The sequence below is a fragment of the Pan troglodytes genome, chromosome 17 (assembly GCF_028858775.2).
Source record: "Pan troglodytes isolate AG18354 chromosome 17, NHGRI_mPanTro3-v2.0_pri, whole genome shotgun sequence".
Taxonomy (NCBI): Eukaryota; Metazoa; Chordata; class Mammalia; order Primates; family Hominidae; genus Pan; species Pan troglodytes.
The window spans coordinates 33068903-33090421 of NC_072415.2; the positions used below are offsets into that span (position 1 = coordinate 33068903).

A 21519-nucleotide genomic window follows, 5' to 3' on the forward strand; every position below is an offset into this window, starting at 1 on the left:
TCAGTGCCCCCCAGCACCTGTTCCCCCACCCCCAGCTCCACTAAGAGCCCCTTCATGTCTCAGGGCTTATAATATACATTTTAACTTATTTTTCACTTGTGGGTGTGGATTGCATCTTAATCCTCAAGGTATCTGCAGCACTGTGCACAGAAAGTAGTGGTCACTCTGGTTTTATGTGTTGGGTGAGTAGAAGCAAGGTTTCTGAGACTTTCGAGAACTGCTATGTTTATGAATATAGTGCTCACGTTCTCTCTCTCTCTGTCTCTCTCTCTATATATATATCTATATATAGATATATATAGATTAGATATATAGATATATATAGATTAGATATATAGATATATATAGATTAGATATATAGATATATATAGATTAGATATATAGATATATACACAGATATAGATATAGATATATATTGCCCCAACAAAGGACAGCCGGACTGCTTCAGCAGAAGCAAGTGCATCTCTCAGGGTCCCTCAGCCTGGCACCTCATCCTTGAGGGCACCTCCATAAAAGGATGGAGCTGGATGGTTGGCCATAAGGAAGGCCCAGAAGGTGCTAACACGGATGAGCTGACATGGACCTCAGGGTCCTGCTTCTCTCCAAGTGACTCTGTCCCACCCACAGTGAAAGTGAAAGTTGCTAAGCCTGAAGTGACAAAAGAGGGCGTCGAGCTGCACCCAGATGCAAGTGCTAAGCCCCAGCGAGGCCCCTCCCACCCACTAGCCAGGTGACTCCCCCCGCATTAGCCTCGCAGCCTGTGCAGTTCTCTCCGATCACGAGTGCTCTGCACCTGCAGAGCCGCTTACAAATACTTGCACCCTGAATGTTAAGCCCAAGGATGCCAAGGGCCTTTAGATAAGGTCACACTGGCTTCTGCAGTCTTTGCTCGAGCCCTGTTGGAATTTCCTGGCTTTTGGCTGGCAGGTTTACCTAGTCCTCTACCAACTCAGGTTGTCTGAACATCTCCAAACCAGCAGCATGTGAGCAACATGTAAGTCACACAGCCCCATATTGAGCAGGACATATTCAGATTGCATCTAGCCTAGAGTAAGAAGAGGGCATTTTTGGCTGGGTGCGGTGGCTCACACCTGTAATCCCAGCACTTTGGGAGGCCGAGGCAGGCGAATCATGAGGTCAGGAGTTTGAGACCAGCCTGGCCGACATGATGAAACCCCGTCTCTACTAAAATACAAAAAATTAGCCGGACATACTGGCAGGCGCCTGAAATCACAGCTACTCGGGAGGCTGAGGCAGGAGAATCTCTTGAGCCCGGGAGGTGGAGGTTGCAGTGAGCCGAGATCTCGCCATTGCACTCCAGCCTGGGCAACAGAATGAGACTCTGTCTCAGGAAAAAAAAAAAAAAAAAAAAGTTGGGGGGGTGGGCATTTTTCCCAAGCTCGGTTCTGTAGAGAGTGGGATGCTCTATCCTGTCCCTGGAGCCCCTCTCTGTGTCTAGGGTGGACTGAAGCCCCTGCCTGCATCCTCCCCGCCACCACCCACCCGCACTCATCCACACACAATCTACTCCTTATTGCCAGGCCCTTCTGAAGCCCAGCATGGCCATCTCTAATCAGGTGCATGTGTTAGGAAGCTGTCAGGACTTACTGGCATGCATTGAATAAAGACTGGGTATGGGTCGTGCCCATGCCTTTCAAATAACACAGCTGTTGATCCCAGAGTCCCACGAATCATTACCAGGGATAGATTGCATGGCCACTTCTGCTTGGGGTGGCCCTGAGCTAATTCATTAAAGGGTATGTGAAGTGGAAGATAGTTAAGGTAAAGGTAATGCCAGACCAAAAATGAGTTCCGTAGTAAGGAGCACTCTTCAGCTCAAACATAGTCTTTTAAAGCTGGAAGGAACTTGGAGACTGTTGGCTTCCACTTTTTTTTTTTTTTTAAGCTGAAGAAGCCATTCTTCCAGTATTAGTTTACATAGAATTCCAATAAATAAAACAGCTAAACACAGAGCTCTTCTGGAGAATCAGGAATGGGCACAAGTAGCCCATTCATCCTCACTCCCGCCATCCACCGCCTTTGGTGCCTCCATTAGGAAAACCACAGCCCTTACCCATCCTTGCTATCGTGTACCCATGGGCACCTGCGGCCAGGGAGGCAGTGTGGTGCATGGGAACGAGCTGGCAGGCAAAAGCCTCGGTCCTGGGAAATGAACTAGCCTTACTGACCCCAGCTTCACTCCTCCGTAAAAGGACTATAATGTCCACCTCAGGGAGATGAATGAAATAGTAAATGAAATATTATATGTGAAAGCTGTAGTAGATATTCATTAAGCATTAGTTTCACTTCCATTTTTGTCCAGTCACAGAGCTTTTTTTTTTGGAGACAGAGTCTCTCTCAGTTGCTCAGGCTGGAGTGCAGTGGCGGGGTCTCGGCTCACTGCAAGCTCCGCCTCCTGGGTTCACGCCATTCTCCTGCCTCAGCCTCCTGAGTAGCTGGGATTACAGGTGCCTGCCACTACACCCGGCTAATTTTTTGGTATTTTTAGTAGAGACGGGGTTTCACCGTGCTAGCCAGGATGGTCTCGATCTCCTGACCTCGTGATCTGCCTGTCTCGGCCTCCCAAAGTACTGGGATTACAGGCGTGAGCCACCGCACCCGGCCTTCTTTTTCTTTCTTTTTGAGAAAGGTCTCACTGTATTGCCCAGGCTGGAGTGCAGTAGTGCAATCTCAGCTCACTGCAGCCTTGACCTCCCAGGCTCAAGCGATCCTCCTACCTCAGCTTCCTGCGTAGCTGGGACGACAGGCATGCACCACCACGCCCAGCTAATTTTTGTATTTTTTGTAGAGTCGGGTTTCACCATGCTGCCCAGCCTGGTCTCAAAATCCTGGGCTCAAGCCATCCTCCCACCTCAGCCTTCTAAAGTGCTGGGATTACAGGTGTGAGCCACTGCGCCCGGCCATCACAGAGCTATTATGTTGCTCTTTCTAGATCTACTTGAACTTAGCAGTTCCCAGTCAGGTTCACAGTGAGTTTGTCAGTGGTGCAGTTCTACAAATAATGGATTCACCTTGAGATCTGCTTTTATTCAGTCTTTTTTTCCTCAATAGTACATGTTTCTTAAAGACTATTTGAAAAATGTATAAAAGTAAAAGGAAGATAACAATTATTGAGCCTCACCTCCTAAACAAAGCCACCATTTACATTTTGATCTATTTCCTTCCAGTCTTTTTTTTTTTTTCTTAATGCATACACTTTATGGAATGTGAGGAGACCATTGTTTTGCTTTGATCTTTCTTGCTAAATCCCACCTTTCAAAACAAGCCCATTACAGAGAAGAGGAACAGATGTTGCCCAGCTTTTTCACTGTAACTGTAACATCAAACCTTCCCATAGCTGTAAACACTCTTCTCAGATGAAGCTTGTAAATTATGCCATTTTCTGGGAAGAGTCCCAGCCTTAAACCAGCTCCTTTTTCCTCAACTAACACTTGCCAAGGCCAGCCTGAATCTTTCTGCCTTTTATCCACATTAGTCACGGCCTTCTCTTTTCTAGTGTGGATTTGTGGTTTGGCTTGGTGACCCTCAGCTCACAAAATGAGTTGCAAGCAACTTTCTCAACTTTCCTAAATAGGCAGACCCCACTTAGTAAACAGCTTGTCCAACACTTCTATCCAAGACCACTTCTCTTCCCCTCGCTTTCCAGCCCCCATTGTGGGCTACTGTGCCACCGCCATAGGGCCAGGAGTGGGAAACCTGGGCGCTGGAAAGGAATTTATGGATTTACATGTAGAGAGAGGGAAGGAATTGTGAAAAACAGGAATAGCTTAGGGGAAAGGGTCCTGGAGTCCTAAGAAGGAAAGGGAAGTTCAGAGAAGAAGGTGAAATAATACAAACTTGACCTTTAAAGTGTTGCTCAGCTGGGCGCAGTGGCTCATGCCTGTAATCCCAGTACTTTGGGAGAGCGAGGTGGGCGGATCACAAGGTCAGGAGTTCAAGACCAGCCTGGCCAACATAGTGACACCCCATCTCTACTAAAATTACAAAAATTAGCCGAGCATGGTGGCATGTGCCTGTAGTCCCAGCTACTCGGGAGGCTGAGGCAGGAGAATTGCTTGAACCTGAGAAGTGGAGGTTGCAGTGAGCCAAGATCGTGCCATTGCACTCCAGCTTGGGCAACAGAGTGAGACTTCATCTCAAAAAAAAAAAAAAAAAAAGTTCCTGAGGGTCAAGCCAGGACCAGGAAACCAAGAGGAGAGACTCAACTTCCTCCTATTTTTTTTACCCTTATACACCCTCTGACCTTTTGCTTCTATGACCCGAGCTCTTGTTTTTGCTTTTGGGCTGATTCAGTTACATTATAGGCTCAGAGAGCCTTGGGTAGGCTAATCTCCACTTACTGCATCAACGAAAAATGCATTCTGAGTTCCAACTTGCCAGCCCAGGAGCTTCTAGAGCACAACCCACTGGTGAGTGAGAGACTGCAGGTGTTGTATGGAGAACTAGTCCTAGAATTGTCCCTATGCATAAGGGAACCGGCACCAGCCACCAAGTGCTCTTTATTTCCTGAGATCTGGATGTGGGTTGGTATTTCTGTACACGTGGATCCGACCAGAAGAAAGCAGGAGAGAACCTAGTAAACTTGAGATTGGAGGTTATGTGAAATCACCAAACTAGATGATTCCAGCAAAAAGAGTTTCTGTGATGTGTGTGTAGGTTCACACCCCTTAAGATAACCAAACTTGACTGTATGATAGTCGCAGGAGTCACTTACTTACTACAGATGCATCAGAGACCATGTGATGAAGAAGATGGCTTCCCAGTGGAGTTGCAAGGTGCCTCTGAGGGGTGTGTTTTTAAATTGTCAACAGCTTCCACATGGTGTTTATATCCTTAGCTTTTGGCATTGGGGGCATTCAGATGAGGTCATCCACTTGGGTCCATTTCCTGAGTGTTGATCATTTTGCGACACAGAGAACAGTGTCTTCTATTCTTAGAGCCTTGAAGCCTAAATGCTCCCTGCCTGGCTCCAGGCCCATGCCCCCTTCCTCCCCACCCACTTTCCCCAGAAAATTTTTGTTGTGGAAAATTACACATTCACAAATTGTGTTTCTTTCCTCACACCAAGCAGATTCCCACACAGAGACAGATTCTGGAATGATCTCATGGATGACTCATGCCATTATCTGGCTGTTTATAGGAGCTGCCTTTAGACAAAGATTTGGCCATAAGCTACGTTAAGACCCCTTCATTTTCTGCCAGTTGCCCTTGCAGGGGATGGCTTATCGATGGAGTCTTGAGTGGGAGTGAGAAGGGACTTCTAGACTAAAAGCTGCTTTTGACTTCACTTTTGTCCATCAACTGTGGACCCTGTTCCATTTTCTCTGAACTCTGGAGGCACCTTCTGCTTGATGTCAGCAAGCAGGCCTGGTCCAAGATGGCAGCTGCACTGTATCGGAAGGGCAACAAACGGGACTCTTAAGCTAAGGGGAGGACTTGTGTTGTCGACTTCCGGCCCATGTGTAATCTCTTAATTAAAATTTAGCTCACAAGTGGTATTTCCTTTCCTAATCCAGCTTTCAGGCTTTGCTTTAGGTGCAGGAAATCTCTCACTCCTTATTCTTTTTGAAGGGTCTGGAAATCCTGTTAATATTTAATTGGCTTTTAAATTATTGACACATCAAAGTGTTCAACCTATTGTTGTCCTTTGAAGAGCTAGCGCCTAGTGGAGCTCCTGGCAGGTGTTCCAAGTTCTTGGGCTTAGAGCACCGTTAGAGAAAGGATGGTGGAGAGAAGTCAGGACCACTCCATTTTGGAAGCAGAAAGCCTTGGAACCTAGTTAATTGGATCACACTTTTTCCATCTAGTTTCCAGGTGTTAGATATTTAAGTCTTGTCTTTTTTTAAGAGAGTAATATTAATTAGTTCATTGATCATGCTCCCTGAGGAAAGGGCCATAGCTTGAACTTCTTGTTATCTAATAGGGAATCTTGTTTTCCTGTAGAATCTGTTCCATGCATTATGGCTCAGTGCGCAGCTGGCTGGGCCTCTGCCAGGGAGCCACAGAAGAGGAAACTAAAAATCATTTTGCCTTTTACAAAAGATGAAGTCCAGAGTCGGCCGTTTTATGATTAATAATGACCTGGGTATTCCCCTTTGGCCCCAAGATAGCTAGATTAGCCACCTGCTTTGATCAGGTGACTCCACAGCTGTGCATGTGTGCTTTGTGCTGAAGAAGCCAAAACTAAAACAGGGGTCCAGGGGTTTCTAACATTGAAATTACAGGCATTCAAGGAGAGCTGCATTAAATTAATTTTGGTGCCATCCTATGAAGGATGAGTTTACACTCCCAAAATGAACCAGCCTGTTTTTCTGCTCATTGCTTAAGGGTATAACTGCTGCTTGGCTGTCTCCCCAAATGTACTTTTACCTCCTGTTTTAATCCCCACCCCCCATCTTCTGAGTCCCTCCCTTTTACCCCCTCCAGTCACTCCCACTCCCCCACCCCCGTGGGCCAGTTTTAAATGTCAGCCTTTGTTTAAAAAAAAAAAAAAAAAGTATATATCTTTGTGCTGGATTTTCAGTGTGCTTGTTGCCTACAGCCTCTGCAGAAGTTCACAAACTTGCACAGAATGTGAAAGCAGCTCCTCTAGGTACATGTGGCTAAGCTGCAGCGCTACCCAGGACTGTGGAGAGAAGGAATCACAACCTTGCATCGTCCACAGTTCCTTGCCAGTAGTTCAGTTAGGGTGTCTGTAGCAATGAGATCACTTCCTATAACCTAACTAACCGTGTTCACCTCTGAGTAAAAGCTGCAACATTTTAACCTAATATACACAACTTTAGACAATATTCATGTGTAGTATTTGAACTTGCCTCTATGCCATTTTTAAAAGGAAGTGGAATATAAGTAAATTAGTAGGGCCAGGCACGGTGGCTCACGCCTGCAACCCCAGCACTTTAGGAGGCTGAGGAGGGTGGATCAACTGAGTTCAGGGGTTCAAGACCACCTGGTCAATGTGGTGAAACCCCATCTCTACCAAAAATACAAAAATTACCCGGGTGTGGTGGCAGGCGCCTGTAATCCCAGCTACTCGGGAGGCTGAGGCAGGAGAATCGCTTGAACCTGGGAGGCAGAGGTTGCAGTGAGCCAAGATCACACCACTGCACTCCAGCCTAGGCAACAAGAGTAAAACTCCATCTCAAAAATTATTAAAAAATAAATTAGTATTTGAACACTAGATGTGTCTGGGAAAAAATCTGGCTTTTTCAAAGAAAGTGAAAACTTCAACTTCAGTTTGCTTTTAATTACTTTCAGCTGCAGTTCGACATTCTCTAGCTCTATTTCCTGGTGCTGGAGAGTTAATGCTGGCATTTCAGCCAAACAGATATTTCTATTTTTATATACCATTTTAATGAGAATTCAGAACAATGATCTTAGAAAATACCAAGATTTCATCACACTCCACTGGGACTTCTGCTTCATTCTTTCTCACTGGAGTTTTTAAAAGATTCTTTTGGAGCGAATCTCCACCATTCAGAGTTCCTTTCTGCATGCAACTCCAACGTTCTAGGCTTCCAAAAGAGAGGGACAGCAAAGACCATGGGTCTTGCCTGCTTTTCACTCACACATAAAGACTGAGCAGTTGCCTGAGCTGTTAAGCTATGTGGCACAATGTGAAACTGCTGTTTATGGGGGTCAAGTACGACCAAAGAACAGCAATTTCATGTTTCATATTAATATCAGAAAGATTCCAGCAACATTGATCAGAGCCCTTAACTAAGAAGAATGAACCCGGAAAAGTTTGTCAGCCTCTTTGTGAAAGATGTATTTTTTAGATCCCAAGAGTCTTAACATATACAAATTAAAAAGCCATGAGAAGGGCCTGGCGCGGTGGCTCACACCTGTAATCCCGGCACTTTGGGAGGCCGAGGTGGGCGAATCACAAGGTCAGGAGATCGTGACCATCTTGGCTAATACGGTGAAACCCCATCTCTAGTAAAAATACAAAAAATTAGCCGGGCATTGCGGCAGGCGCCTGTAGTCCCAGCTACTCTGGAGGCTGAGGCAGGAGAATGGCGTGAACCCAGGAGGCGGAGCTTGCAGTGAGCCGAGATCGCGCCACTGCACTCCAGCCTGGGTGACAGAGCAAAACTCCATCTCAAAAAAAAAAAAAAAACAAAAAAACCTATAAGAAACTGACATTGTTAGAAATGAGATCTGTTTTGTTTTCTGTGGATGGCTGAGTATGCCCACGCCTGTACGCATACGCTCTTAATTCCAGCCCACCAAAATGGTAGCCCTGAAGTTAGTGATAACCTCTCCCTGAATCTGAGGGAGGAAAAGCGTGGAAAAGTTGCCCTCTGCCATCACGAAGCTGTCAGTGTTCTAGAGCTGAGATGATATTTATTACTGTATCAGCGAAGTTTTGAAGTGTGACTAGCTTTGACGTACAAGAAATACCTCATTTCTTCTTTTTAAATCTACTTAATATGAACTGTAAACCCCCCTTCTACAAGGCTGAGGGGAAACTGAGACTCACTTTTCACTGGGCATTCCTCCCTCCCCATCTCCAGTATTGTGCAAAGAAGGGCCTGGAATCTACTGTAATGCCTAGGATTTGGGGAACACATGCTGGTTATTGTTCCTTTGGTTGCCCTAGCACTGCCAAAACTGTCACACCCGCCCTGTGACCCCTCCAGGCAAAAAGATCTGCTGCTCTGTGCCAGATGTGAATTACGAATCTTTATCATGGCTGGGAGCCCTGTTCTTGGGGTGCTGATGGTGCAAGGCATGGGTCCCCTTTGATCATGGACCCCATGGTCATTTCCCTCCCGACTTAGGTGAATCTTGCACTGCTGCTCCCTCTGCAGTGGCCTGTAATTTAAACATCCCCAGAGGCAATAGGCAGAAAATAGGCCACTCTTGGGAAGAAAACTGGGAGACCAAATCCACGTCACTGAATATCTATGACTATATTATCTTGCCATAGGAACTTATAAAATAAGGGTAGCAAAAGTCCTGCCAAGGAAGCACTGGGTCTTAGTAGTCACTAGCCACATGTGGCAATTTACATTTAAATTAATTAAAATTAAATAAAATTAAAAATTCAGTTTCTCAGTCAACTGGTCACATTTCAAGCACTTAGTTGCCACACGTAACCATCGTATGGAACACGGTAGATAAGGACCATCTCCGTCATCACGGGAAGTTCTGTTGCGTGGCACTGGTCTGTAACAAGCCTCACGTGTCTCCAGTAGCAGTTGAGGGTGGCCCCGCTATTCTTGCTTATTTTCTTACTCGGCTTGGCCTTAGCAATTTAGAAAGTAGAATGACGTAAGTAGAAAGCCAGGGGGAAGTGGTGACTGCAGTGAGTCACGTTAGTTCTCGAGGGACCAGTTCTGTGGGTAGGGTTGGTGGAGCCTTGCCCGTCTTTTGTGTGGTCCCAAGTGTCGCTGAGACGCTTGGACAATCCACTGGAATCCCTGTTTCTAAGAATCCCTGTTTCTTTAAATGGGTTTGGGTTTTATCTCATGGAATAGAATCTTGGACTTTATATGAGCACATGACTATATTTTTTTTGTTAGGGCTTCATTTCCTTTGGAGGAAATGCCAAGAAGGGGAGTGTGGAAGAGGCGCGACTGGTTTGGTTCTGTTAACTGTGATGTGTGATGTGCACATTTGGTGGCAGGCAGACAGCTGGCCAGGACAAGGCTGCCCCGGGGAAGCAGTGAGCCTGTGAGCAAATTGAAGACAGATGAAAAGGGGCACAGTGGAAAATCACCCAAGTTTCATGCCATCTGCATGTACCAGTACCGGCGAGACAGCAAAGAGCCACACTAGCTCAGCTCAGTAAATAGTTCGTTACATATCAGATGTTGTATAGACAGGATATGAAAATGGACTGAGACTCTGCCCCTGCCTGCAGCCAGCTCTCCATCTGAGAACCCTCTCAGTATGGGCTTATTGGAATTCTCCTTATTTCCCTTGGCCTACTCACTCCAAAAAGATATTCCCTACTTCTCTCTTAATTTCAGCCCTAAGTAACATTCTCCATCTGGCAAAATGGAAACAAGGAGAAAATTATTTGGGAGTTGGGAATTTGGAGACCATGCTTGCTGGCTTTGGCTTTGGAAAAGTAGGAAGCCCATGGAACTGAGCTGCTGGTCCTTGAATGAAAAGGAAGACACTGCTGTTTTTGTCCTGCTCTGCATGTGGTCAGTCCCCTCCCTCCCTGCCCACCGCAGGTATTTTTGCTTCATTGCCTTGTTCATGTTTTTGCTTTGTAGGCACTTCCCTATGCCAGTGCCCCTGTGCATTCATCATCTCCATCCTTAATTGCTTTAAGAAGCCTTTTGAGAATCGCCCTGGGGTGCCTGCATAGCAGGTGCAGCAGTAGGGCAGACGGTCTTGTGGGTGTGAACAGAGTTGGTTGTTGGCTTTCTTCTGCATGACTTTGGTGTCGATTCTGAACGGGACTCCAGAGATGTTTTGAGGGTGGCACTACCACGGCCTCCTAGGAAGCCTGCTGTGGAAATGCAGCACTTACTGGGCACAGAAGGTCTTGGGCATTTCTGTTAATTAGACTCCACATTATGGGTAGGATAAGGGAGCCGGCTCATTCATGTAATGCCCAGAGACTAGGATGATGGCTCAATAGAATCAGAGCATCCCTGTTTTTTTTTCTATATTGGAGGATACCTTTTTTCCCTTCTCTTCTCACCACTTGCTTGGCTCCCTCCTCTCTTCTTACCTGATGACTTTGTCTTTGGCTGGGAGCAATTTGCCCCTGCCTTATATTCATTCTTGCATAGGTTGTAGGAGATGACCCCTGAATATGGTCCCTCCATCCAGGCCACACAGCAAGTATGCTGTGGGTCTGAGGTGCCTTTGACAGGCACTGGATGTCAGAACATGAAGACCTGGTCATTCCCAAACATGGCTGCAGTTTAGAATCGCCTGGGGAGTGTTTAAAACTCCTGGTGTCCAGGTCACAGCCCATGCCAACTGCCTGGGGGTGGGAGCCAGATAACAGTTTGTCAGAGATCCCCGTACAATTCTGATACGTGGCAAATTTTTAAAATTACCGTAGGAGAAGGGTGTGGTCCTTTGAGGTGTGAGCAGTTACACCTGAGCATAGTCACAGCGAGTCCATCTTGCATCTCCACGGCAATGTGATGTACTACAAATGACATTGGATGAACTCTCCAACCTACCATCCTGGTGACCTTGGCAATCTCCCAAGGGCCTCAGTTTCCTCCTCTGTAAATTGGATCAAAATAGTAGTACCTTTCTCATAGGGTCATCTTAAAGAACCAAAGAAATGATGTGTGAGTCTTTGGAAATAGTAAAGTGCTAAATAAATGCTTGTTTGGCCAGGCATGGTAGCTCACACCTGTAATCCCAGCACTTTAGGAGGCCAAGACGGGAGGATGGCTTGCACCCAAGAGTTTCAGGCTACAGTGAGCCATGATCACACCACTGTACTCCATCCTGAGCAACAGAGCAAGGCTTCATCCCTGAATGAATGAATGAATGAATGAATGAATGATTACTTGTTATTACTAGAGATTATTCTGCTATTAAAAGATATTCATTTTCTAGGTGGTCTGTCAAGGCAGTAGAAGTGACTACTGTGGCATTAATTCTTTCATCACCAACAATAAACCCAGTAGGTGTTTAGGATAAGAATTCATTTCTCCTAAGAAAGGGGAGCAGCAAGGAGAGGTGGTCTCATGCAGCATTAGAAAGAACCCAGGCCGGCCGCTGTGGCTCATGCCTGTAATCCCAGCACTTTGGGAGGCCGAGATGGGTGGATCACCTGAGGTCAGGAGTTTGAGACCAGCCTGGCCAACATAGTGAAACCCCGTCTCTACTAAAAATACAAAAAATTAGCCGGCCGTGGTGGTGCGCGCCTGTAATCCCAGCTACTCAGGAGGCTGAGGCAGAAGAATCGCTTGAACCTGGGAGGCAGAAGTTGCAGTGAGCCGAGATTGTGCCATTGCATTGCAGCCTGGGCAACAAGAGTGAAACTCCGTCTCAGAACAAAACAAAAAAACAAAGAAAGAAAGAACCCAGCAGCTAGATCCCTGCAAACTGTGGTCCCACGATGCCCAGGGAATGCTCTCTGGCCTCATGTTCACTGGCCGTCTCTAGGAATATAAGGGGCCTCATGGAAGAGGGAGGGATGTCTGTAAACCATCAGCTTCATCTTCAGGCTTTCTGTTCAGTTGGATTTCATTTATGTCAAAGTGGTTGCAACAAGGCATCACTGGCAAGCGCCCGAGGAGGAACAAAGGGCTGTCCCATCACCAGGGCTCACCTGGTCATTTTCATCGGTGTGACTGTGCTGTCTCATGCAGTAAGCATCCTCATGGCTCTTTGAGGTGCACACAAAAGCATTTTTTTTCCTCTGACTTGTCCTCCCAGGGACTTGAAGTTGGACGGAGGAAGACAATCAACTGGTGCAGTGAGTTTGAAAGAGATCATTGGTCTGGAAGGTGTGGAGCTGGGTGCTGATGGGAAGGTAAGGCTGCCAGGCTGCCAGTCACCAAGTTGTGCTGAAGGCACAAGGGTCAGGAAGCAGAGGAGGGGGACAGCCCACAAGCCTCTCTCGAGGTGGAGGACTCGAGGTCTGGGGCAGATTCCCAGGCATGTGATGCCAGCCTGCCCGGCTCCCCTAGTGTGCAGCCGGTGATTGAGTAGCAGCATGGCAGGAGTTCCCACAACACGTGTATTTCTCTGCCAGTGCTGTTTACAACTGAATGTGCAGTTTTGAGTACCTCACACACAGACATGTTCCAGGATGGAATGACGAATGGATTGAACATCTATTAACTAGTGGTGTCAGCAAGCAATATTCAGGCTACTAGAAAGTGTCATAGCTTCCCATGGTCCTGGGAAGCTAAGAGACCCTCAGTCTTACACTGTGACCACAGAGCCCCAGGGCAGTCACATTCCTCTTCCATCCACATGCAACGAGTCGTGGGGTTGAAGTCTCAGGAGTGAAAGGTTGAAAGATGACCCTGCCCTTTGTGCAGGGTCCAGACAGTCCTCATCAACCCTTTCAAAATCTGTGTATGGCAATGACACAAGTGTTTCTTGGGGAATCTGTCCCGGGGTAGTTTGTTTGCCGATGAGGCTGCTGGGAGCTCAAGGTGTAGACAGAGTGCATGTGAGATGCTTGCCTGGGCAGGTGAAAATCAATGCACTTGCTCTGTTCACCCCTAACGAGGAAGTGTTCCCATAGGAGCCAGGAAGGATGGGATGGAGTGGAGGGTCATATGTGGCGTCTGCCAGAGGAGCAGGGTAGGAGGCCATGGCCCTCACCAGGGACTCTTGGGGCTTGAAGTGTTCTGGGCTTCTGCACTTGGATTATAAAAAGCAATGCAGCGTGTGCCTTGTGGATTACACAACACCACAGCAGGTCCTGAGATAGTACCTTATAGTCAAATACATTCACATTTCTTCCATGTAATAGGAATAGTCAGACCCAGTGGGATAAATTAAAACTGTGTAGCCTTATGTCAGTTCAGGTTGGGTGTTGGCACCAATGAGTACCAAAACAAATTTCATTTTTCAGATCTCATTGAATTTCAGAATTGCAAATAGGAGAAAGTGGACCTGAATGTGGGGTGACAACTGTAGCTTGATCAGAATGCAGAGCTAGCAATGCCTGGGAATAATCACTGGCCTGTTTTTGTCTTCACCTTTTAGACTGTTTCCTATACCCAATTTCTGTTACCCACAAATGCCTTTGGAGCCCGGAGAAATACCATAGACTCCACCTCCTCTTTCTCCCAGTTCCGTAACCTGAGCCACCGCAGCCTCTCCATAGGCCGGGCAAGTGGCACCCAGGGGAGCCTCGACACAGGTAACCTTGGCCTGGCTGGGTCTGGTAGCTCGTGGTGGGAGGGAGGTGCCTCCATTTACATGGGGATTGAGTCTCCCTGTGATGCAGACTGGAAGACAGGGGCTCGCAGGTGACATGACTTTTAGGAAAGCCTGATCTCAGGCCATGCAGGCCTGAAGCCGCAGGTGATTTCTCTCTAATCAGATGACCCAGTCGTTGACAGCCTGAGCTTCCACGTGGAGAGACGCCAAGGCGGTGCACACCATGCAGAGATGGCTGTGTCTCCCAGCTTCCCTGACCACTCAGCTCCTCCCAACAATGACCTGGTTCTGTCCTATATTTTCACGGTGCTCAATTCGGACTTTAAAAAAAACAAAAAATCTGGGCTCTGAAGTGCAGGTTCAGGTGTGAGAGTTTCCTTTGTGCCTGTCTTGGTGGGTGAGCCGAGTTGGCGGCTGAAGGAAGACTTGCATGCTTCCAGCTTTGCTGATCAAACCTTTGTAAGAACTGGCACATGGAGAAAACGCTTTAGGAAGCAGTGCTGTGTCTACTCTCAGGGATATTCCAGGTGGATGTGAAGTTCCCTAGGTCTGCCCAAGAGCTGAGTTCTGAATCCCTGTCCTAGTGTTCCGGCCACCTCTGATCGTTCGCAGCTGTGCCTTGGTGGCCGCTCTGATTTGTATTCATACGGACACAATAGCATGCCTGGAAGTATTCGCACCAAATCGTGCTGCACAGGCGTCTCCAAATTTGATCTGCAAGTTTGAAAAATGAACCTCTTCGGGGCCACACTCTGAGAGTGTCCTCTGCATCTTGCACGCTGTGTGAAGTTTTTTGCTCTCCTGGCTCAGGGAGATTAAGACATAATTTTCTAAAATGGAAAAAAATGTCAGGATGTTAAGAATTTGGTGAACCCTTTTGAGAGGAGAATCCACTTCACTGGCACGCGGAGATGTCTAATAAAAGTCAGTGAGTGCCGTGACTTTGAGCTAAGTGCCCTAAAGCCAGCCTTTCTTCATTCCAGCTATACTTGGCATTCTCCTGGCTGTCTCTGCTGGGGAGGGTCCGGAGCCGCTAATTATCATTTTGCATTTTGCATGTGATCTTCAGGTAGTGACCTGGGAGACTTTATGGACTATGACCCAAATCTCTTGGATGACCCCCAGTGGCCTTGTGGCAAACACAAACGCGTTCTGATCTTCCCTTCCTACATGGTGAGTAGCGTGGAATGGAGGCTCCGTTTGCTGCACCCTGTCAGTTGCCCCACCTGGGTTGGTGGTGGCTGGGGGCTTGTTCAAAGACTGCTCTGCCTGGGGGACCTTCATGAGGGGTCCCTGGTGTGGGTGCCCACGGAAGGACCAGTATTGCCCCCTGTCCAGAATCCTGCTGGCCACCTGGCCTGCAAACACCACTTTCAAGGCTGGGCTGCCAGTGTCCACAAAGTCACCAGCTCAGGTTGGGGGACCCTCTCCTCTGAAGGGGGATGTCCGAGCTTATACCTCCACAAACCCCCGTGGAGAGGACCAGGCCCATCCCTGGTAGCGCTGAGTTCAAGTCCAGCTCCGTTTGGAGTTCCTTGGTGGCTGCAGGCCTTCGTGTGCATGCTGAGCAAACATTTGGCCCCAGGCTGGGGATGACAGAATTCTCTCCTGGGAAAGTGAAAGTAGGACACTGTGGGTGTTACATGCAAAACCTTTCTCTGCTGTTTTTATTTCATGGACTCTTCCTGTTTTTCCCTGTGTGTAATTTTGGTTTCTGCTCTCGGCTGACCACTGTTTCCCACCACCAAGGGCTGCGATCTCCTCTGCAGACACCAGAGGGGCCTGGCGGGGCCCTGGGTGCTTTCTCTGGGCCTACTTGCCCTGACTCTTGCGGCAAGCAGAGCCCCGCCTGCTGTGGGAGGAGGGGGAGCTGCACTTTCAGAACAGTCGATTGGCCAGGCCTGCCATGCACAGCATCAGGTGGGAGACATCCACCCAGAATGCCCCCACCACCTCCCTGCCTTTTGCATGTCCTGGCCCATGAGCCGGGCCTGGCGGGGCCGGCACAGCCGAGCGCTTCCTCCTCTGGTTCTCTCCCTCCTGTGCTCCCAGCCTGAGCTGTTCTCTGGAGCCCCAGCCTTAGGAGTGAACCAGGGGGTCTTTTTTCTCCCCTCGGCTTTTGTGTCTGCAGTAGCCAGAGTGGAAACCAATCGCCCATACTCAAAGGAAATCCAGATCTTCATTCAGAACTGAGGGTTCTCCGCTGTTTGTCAGAGAAACACCAGGCAGAACTTGGGGCCTTGCCAGTTACTTTCAGCACTTATCCTCTTGTTCTTTGGCACATAGTTCAGTGGTCATTTTCGTACGCCACACGGCGTCAGAATGCATTTAGTCATTGGAGAATTTATTCAAGTCAAAGGCATTTAGTTTGAAATTGCCGCTTCTCCTCACTCTCCCTCACTCACGCCCCAACTCCTAACACAGAAAGCAAAACCAGAGTCATGTATAATTACTTTTCTTCCACTCTATGATCTGTTTATTTAAAAAACCAGGGCATATTCATCTTTGGCAGAGGCAAGCACGTAATAAGTGTTCAATAAATGACCAGAATGATTGCCCTGATGTCAAGGAGGGAGCAACTGGTGTAAGAATAAGGATGCTTTATGCGGTTCACTGCCTTACTTATTAAAATTCACTTTATTTATTAAGCAACATGGCCAGGAAACTGGCTCAGGGAGTCCAAGTGAGGCTTTCCTAGTTGATAGACAGGAAATGGGGGATCCAGGCTAGAGCTCCTGGCTCGAGGCTGTTTTCACGTTGCCCAGCTGTCTCTGAATTCCACATTCCTCAGCAGTCAGCCCCACAACTGCCGACCTCGGGGTTGGACATGAAGATCATTCTTTGGGCCAACAGTGTAGCAGATTTCTAGGTAACCAAGAGAATAGGAAGGTACACTATTTCCATGTTGGCGGGAGCTGTCCTAACAGACATGTGCCTGGTGATAATGCCGACCTCTCCTTTTATAGGCCTAGTGTTGGGCTGGTGCTAGATCTGATCTTTTTTATCTGATCTTTTTTTTTCTTTAAATGATTTCATTGTGAGCCTTGAGGTTCCGGGCCGCAGTATGTGTGTATGTGCGTGTGCACGTATACACATACAACTTTTCCTCCTTAGACTGTGCTAGAAGACTTGCCAAGTCAGCATGTATGTCCTGCCCTCCTCATTTGATGTTCCCAAGTGGATCATTTTTAATTTCACTGCATTGGCTCTGCAGTCAGTGCTTCCGGGAATAGTCCATGCTATAGAGAATGGAATTGCGCATGGACTGCATTTTCCTGGTCGGCTCCTGGAGACCTATGTTTCCTATTCTGGCCACAGATGTTGGCACTTTGATAAAATGTGGGAAATCCACGTTTCAGCATTCTCGTCTAAGTTCTTGACAGTGTGTTGTGTATTACAAAGGGCCTCAACCCCCCAGCTCCCTGGAGACTTCTTTCCTAGAAGCCGACATGGGTTACAGGCCGTTTCTCATGCATTTGCATTGAACTTGTAGGAAACAGAGTGGGGCAGTTGGGGGTGGGGGCGCTGGGGTGTTTGCTTTATTTTTGTGTGTTGGGGAACAGGTATAGAATTCGCCTGTTGAACCAAGTATTGATTGAGGCCTTATTATGAGCCAAGCTTCCTTACCCAGTAGAGAACTAACCAGCCACAACCCCTCTTCTCCTCCACCTTGGAGTGAGTGGGGATGTCAGAGAGTAAACAGTAAACAAGGAGACAGAGCACCATAATCGTGAGGAAGGAACCATCTTAGAAAAGCAGCAGGAGACCAGGCATGGTGGCTCACGCCTGTAATCCCAGAACTTTGGGAGGCCAAGGCAGGTGGATCACCTGAGGTCAGGAGTTTGGGACCAGCCTGGCCAACGTGGTAAAACCCCATCTCTACTGAAAATAAAAAAAATTAGCCAGGTGTGGTGGTGTGTGCCTGTAGTCCCAGCTACTGGGGAGGCTGAGGTGGGAGAATTGCTTGAACCCAGGAGGCAGAGGCTGCAGTGAGCTGAGATTGTGCCACTGCACTCCAGCCTGGACAATAAAGCAAGACCCTGTCTCAATGAAACAAAACAAAAACAGAGGCAGGAAATGATGGAAGGGTTGGACGTGGGCCCCAGAGGGTAGGCCTCAAGGAAGACTTCCCCGAGGAATGGCACTGAAGCAAGCACTGAGGGCTGAGAGTGGTTGGCCCCACCAGGTTTTGGTAGGGAGAGCCCAGTGGAAAGACCCCAAAGTAGGAAGGGGGTTGGTTTTGCATAAAATAGATTTTTTTACTGTAGAAGTCGTTGCCCTTCCCCCTACACACACACAGGCAGGAGGCAGAGCCCACAAATGATGATGCCGACAAACCCTCCCTCCCCACTGACTCGGCCCCAGGCACAGGGAGCTGCCGCTGAAACAGGCCCTGGCTCCTTTGAGCCAGGTTGTGGAATGCCCTCTTTGAGGGCCTGGGGCACATTTGGCCACAAGGCTGGTGTGAGGATCTCTGCCCAGACAGAGGGCAGATTGCCTCCTGGGTGGGAATGCTCAGTGATTGGGGAAGGAGCAGGCTTGCTGGTCACAGGCCAATTATGCAGAGCTGCTCACCTCCCTTAGTATTAGCTTCCAAGGCCCCGGAGTCCTGCTGCCTGTCCCGTCTTCCTCGGGCCCCCAGGGCAGTCCAATGTGGCCAGCCCAGCAGAGGCGCCCGCCTGAAATCCTGGGACTGTCCTCCCCTGTTTTGGGATGTCCTGTTCCTGTGGAAATCAGACTCTGAGATGCTCGTGTAGCCTCTGCTGAATGAAGCAGCTCTCAAAGTGATGAGCTAATCCTTTCACCCATCAAATCCTGCTGCAGCCGCTAAAAGGAGTAATTTACAGACAATCAGATGCACTTGTTTGTTTGAAGTGTGCATTTCCATGAATTCTGTAACCACTGCTCTGATCCAGATATAGAGCATTTCTGTCCCTGCAGAAAGTTCTCCTCCCCATCCCATTCTTCCCATCCCCTTCCTGCAAAAGCAATCACTATTCTCACTTCTGTCACCATAGATTAGTTTTACCTATTCTGAAACTTCATGTGAATAGGATCATGGCATAAAGTTTTTGGGGTCCATCTTCTTTCATACAACTTAACGTGTGAGATTTCCCCATGTCATGTGTATCAGTAGATTTCTTTTTTAATTGCTGAGTGGGCCACGTGCAGTGGATCACGCCTATAAATCCCAACACTTTGGGAGGCCGAGGTGGGTAAGGTGGGGGGATCGCTTGAGGTCAAGAGTTTAAGACCAACCTGGCTAACGTGATGAAACCGTGTCTCTACTAAAAATACAAAAATTAGCTGGGCATAGTGGTAGGCACCTGTAATCCCAGCTACCCTGCAGGCTGAGGCAGGAGAATCGCTTAAACCCGGGAGGTGGAGGTTGCAGCGAGCCGAGATCACACTATTCACTTCAGCCTGGGCGACAAGCGAAACTACGTCTCAAAAAAATAAAAATAAAAATGCTCAGTGGTATAAGATGTAGTACAGTTTGTTTATCCCTCCTCCTGTTGATAGATATTTGTTCATGCGGCTGCCATGAATGTTCTTGTGCGTGGCTTTCTGTGGAAATACTTTTTAATTTCTCTTGGGGTAAATACCTAGGAGTGGGACTTCTGAGTCCTGGTGTAGGTGACATTAACCAGCCATGATGTAGCTGAATGTTTATCTTTGTGCACGTGTGTCCTAAGTGTAATATAAAAAGGCCCCTCGTTGCCACAGTCAGGACATGTCTTAGAGTGGGAAGCTTCCAGAGGTGAAGCCTGTCATTTAGTGTGCAAGTGGCACCCTTTTCAAATTAGCCTTGCACCCATATCTGTATTTTTAAACTTTGATCCATGCAAGTCACTCCCACTGTTACCTACTGTAGAAGGTCAAGGGTGAGATTTTGAACTTAAAAAAAAATTCCGGGCCGGGTGCAGTGGCTCACGCCTGTAATCCCTGCACTTTGGAAGGCCGAGGCAGGTGGATCACCTGAGGTCAGGAGTTCAAGAGCAGCCTGACCAACGTGGTGAAACACCATCTTTACTAAAAATACAACAAAATGAGCCAGGTGTAGTGGCAGGCGCCTGTAATCCTGGCTACTCAGGAGGCTGAGGCAGGAGAATCGCTTGAACCCAGGAGGCAGAAGTTGCAGTGAGCTGAGATCACACCATTGCACTCCAGCCTGAGTGACGAGAATGAAACTCTGTCTCAAAAAAAAATTCCTGGGGCAGGTGTGCAAAACAAATTGCAGCTGGCCCGGTGGTTTGGTCTTCAAGTTTCTAGAAGGTGACCACAGAACAGAGCATGTTGAGCCGCCTGGCTACGTGCAGACTTGCTGGGTGATGGTGTGTCTTGGGGGAGGGCGGATGCTTCCAGCTCTCTGCACCTCTTGGCATATAATTAAAGCTTCATGCGAGAGTGGTTATGTATCATTAGAACGTGGCAGCCCAGGTCGGTAGTGGGTTTTTGTGTTTTTTCCCCCCTCTTTATGGGTGTGGAAAGCGATTAAGAGGAGAAAGTAAGTGGGAGAGCTGAGATAATGCCAACAAAATTCAGTTACCTGAATGGATTTCTGGATTCTTTTCTTCTGTAAGAAATCCCTCTTGCACTGTGTTCACATCAAAAAGAAAACCGACTAACATTGTTTATGATATGCATAAGCATGTAAACCTCAAGAGAAACCTCTTGGATTGATCTCCATGATAAAATGCCTATTTTTTATTTACCGAATATTAAAATCTAAGTACTTGTAGAGAAAGCCCTCCCTCTACCCCCACATCTCCCCAGTGTTGGGGGAATGTATCATAGAACTTAATTTTCCAGTACAGCATGAGATGCTGAGCAGCGGGAAGTAATTGACTCAATGAAAGAAAGACTAATTCAGCCTTCCATGAGAGGTAGGTGATTAGATTCTGCCTGTCCCCCGATATACATACATTATAAATATATATTTATAAATATAGATAAGTTATAATATAATTTAATAACATAGTCATATATTTATTATAATTTATATAGAATATAGAACTATATATATATCTATTTCCATTAAAAGTTACCTGGATGATTTAGGCACTTGTTACCTGTCTGCAGGGTGGATTTGTTGGGAAGCTAATGCAAGACCCTTTCCACGGCCTCAGGTTTCAAGGTGCCTGAGGCTTATTCAGTTCTGAGGAGGGGCCTCTTTAAGAAAATGTCACATCACATTAGAAGCACAGTAGCTCTGCACTTCCCTATTGTGGCACTTCCCTGAGGCTCGAAGGGCACCCTCAGGCGCACAGGCCTGGGCAGTAGCTGAGGAGCATCCTGCCAGCTTTAGGTTAAGTGTTCACATCAAGGCCTGAAATGCCTGATTGTGCTGTGTGGGGAGGGAGGGTTGTTTGGGGTGTGGGTTTGTTGTTGTTTTTTTTTTTTTTTTGGTCTTTTTGTTGTTGTTAACAGCACTATTAGAATTCCAACACCATACAATTCACCTCTTTAAAGCCTCTTTTACAATTCTTTTTTTTCTCATAAAACTAACACGAGGCCTGAGGCCTCGGTGGCTCACGCCTGTAATCCCAGCACTTTGGGAAGCCAAGGCGGGTGGATCACCTGAGGTCAGGAGTTTGAGACCAGCCTGGCCAACATGGCAAAACCGTCTCTACTAAAAAATACAAAAATTAGCCAGGTGTGGTG

The 21519-nt window shown here is 47.5% G+C and overlaps 1 protein-coding gene across 4 annotated transcripts in view; it reads left to right on the forward strand.

Moving 5' to 3' along the window:
* CABLES1 (Cdk5 and Abl enzyme substrate 1) overlaps nucleotides 1-21519 on the forward strand; it is a 124402-nt gene that overhangs the window by 86164 nt on the left and 16719 nt on the right. For all 4 annotated transcript variants that reach the window (XM_016933439.3, XM_063795561.1, XM_054671990.2 and 1 more), the window contains 3 exons: nucleotides 12391-12487; nucleotides 13678-13834; nucleotides 14924-15027. In XM_016933439.3, the coding sequence (XP_016788928.1) occupies nucleotides 12391-12487; nucleotides 13678-13834; nucleotides 14924-15027 (358 nt within the window). The remainder of the gene's footprint in view (nucleotides 1-12390; nucleotides 12488-13677; nucleotides 13835-14923; nucleotides 15028-21519) is intronic.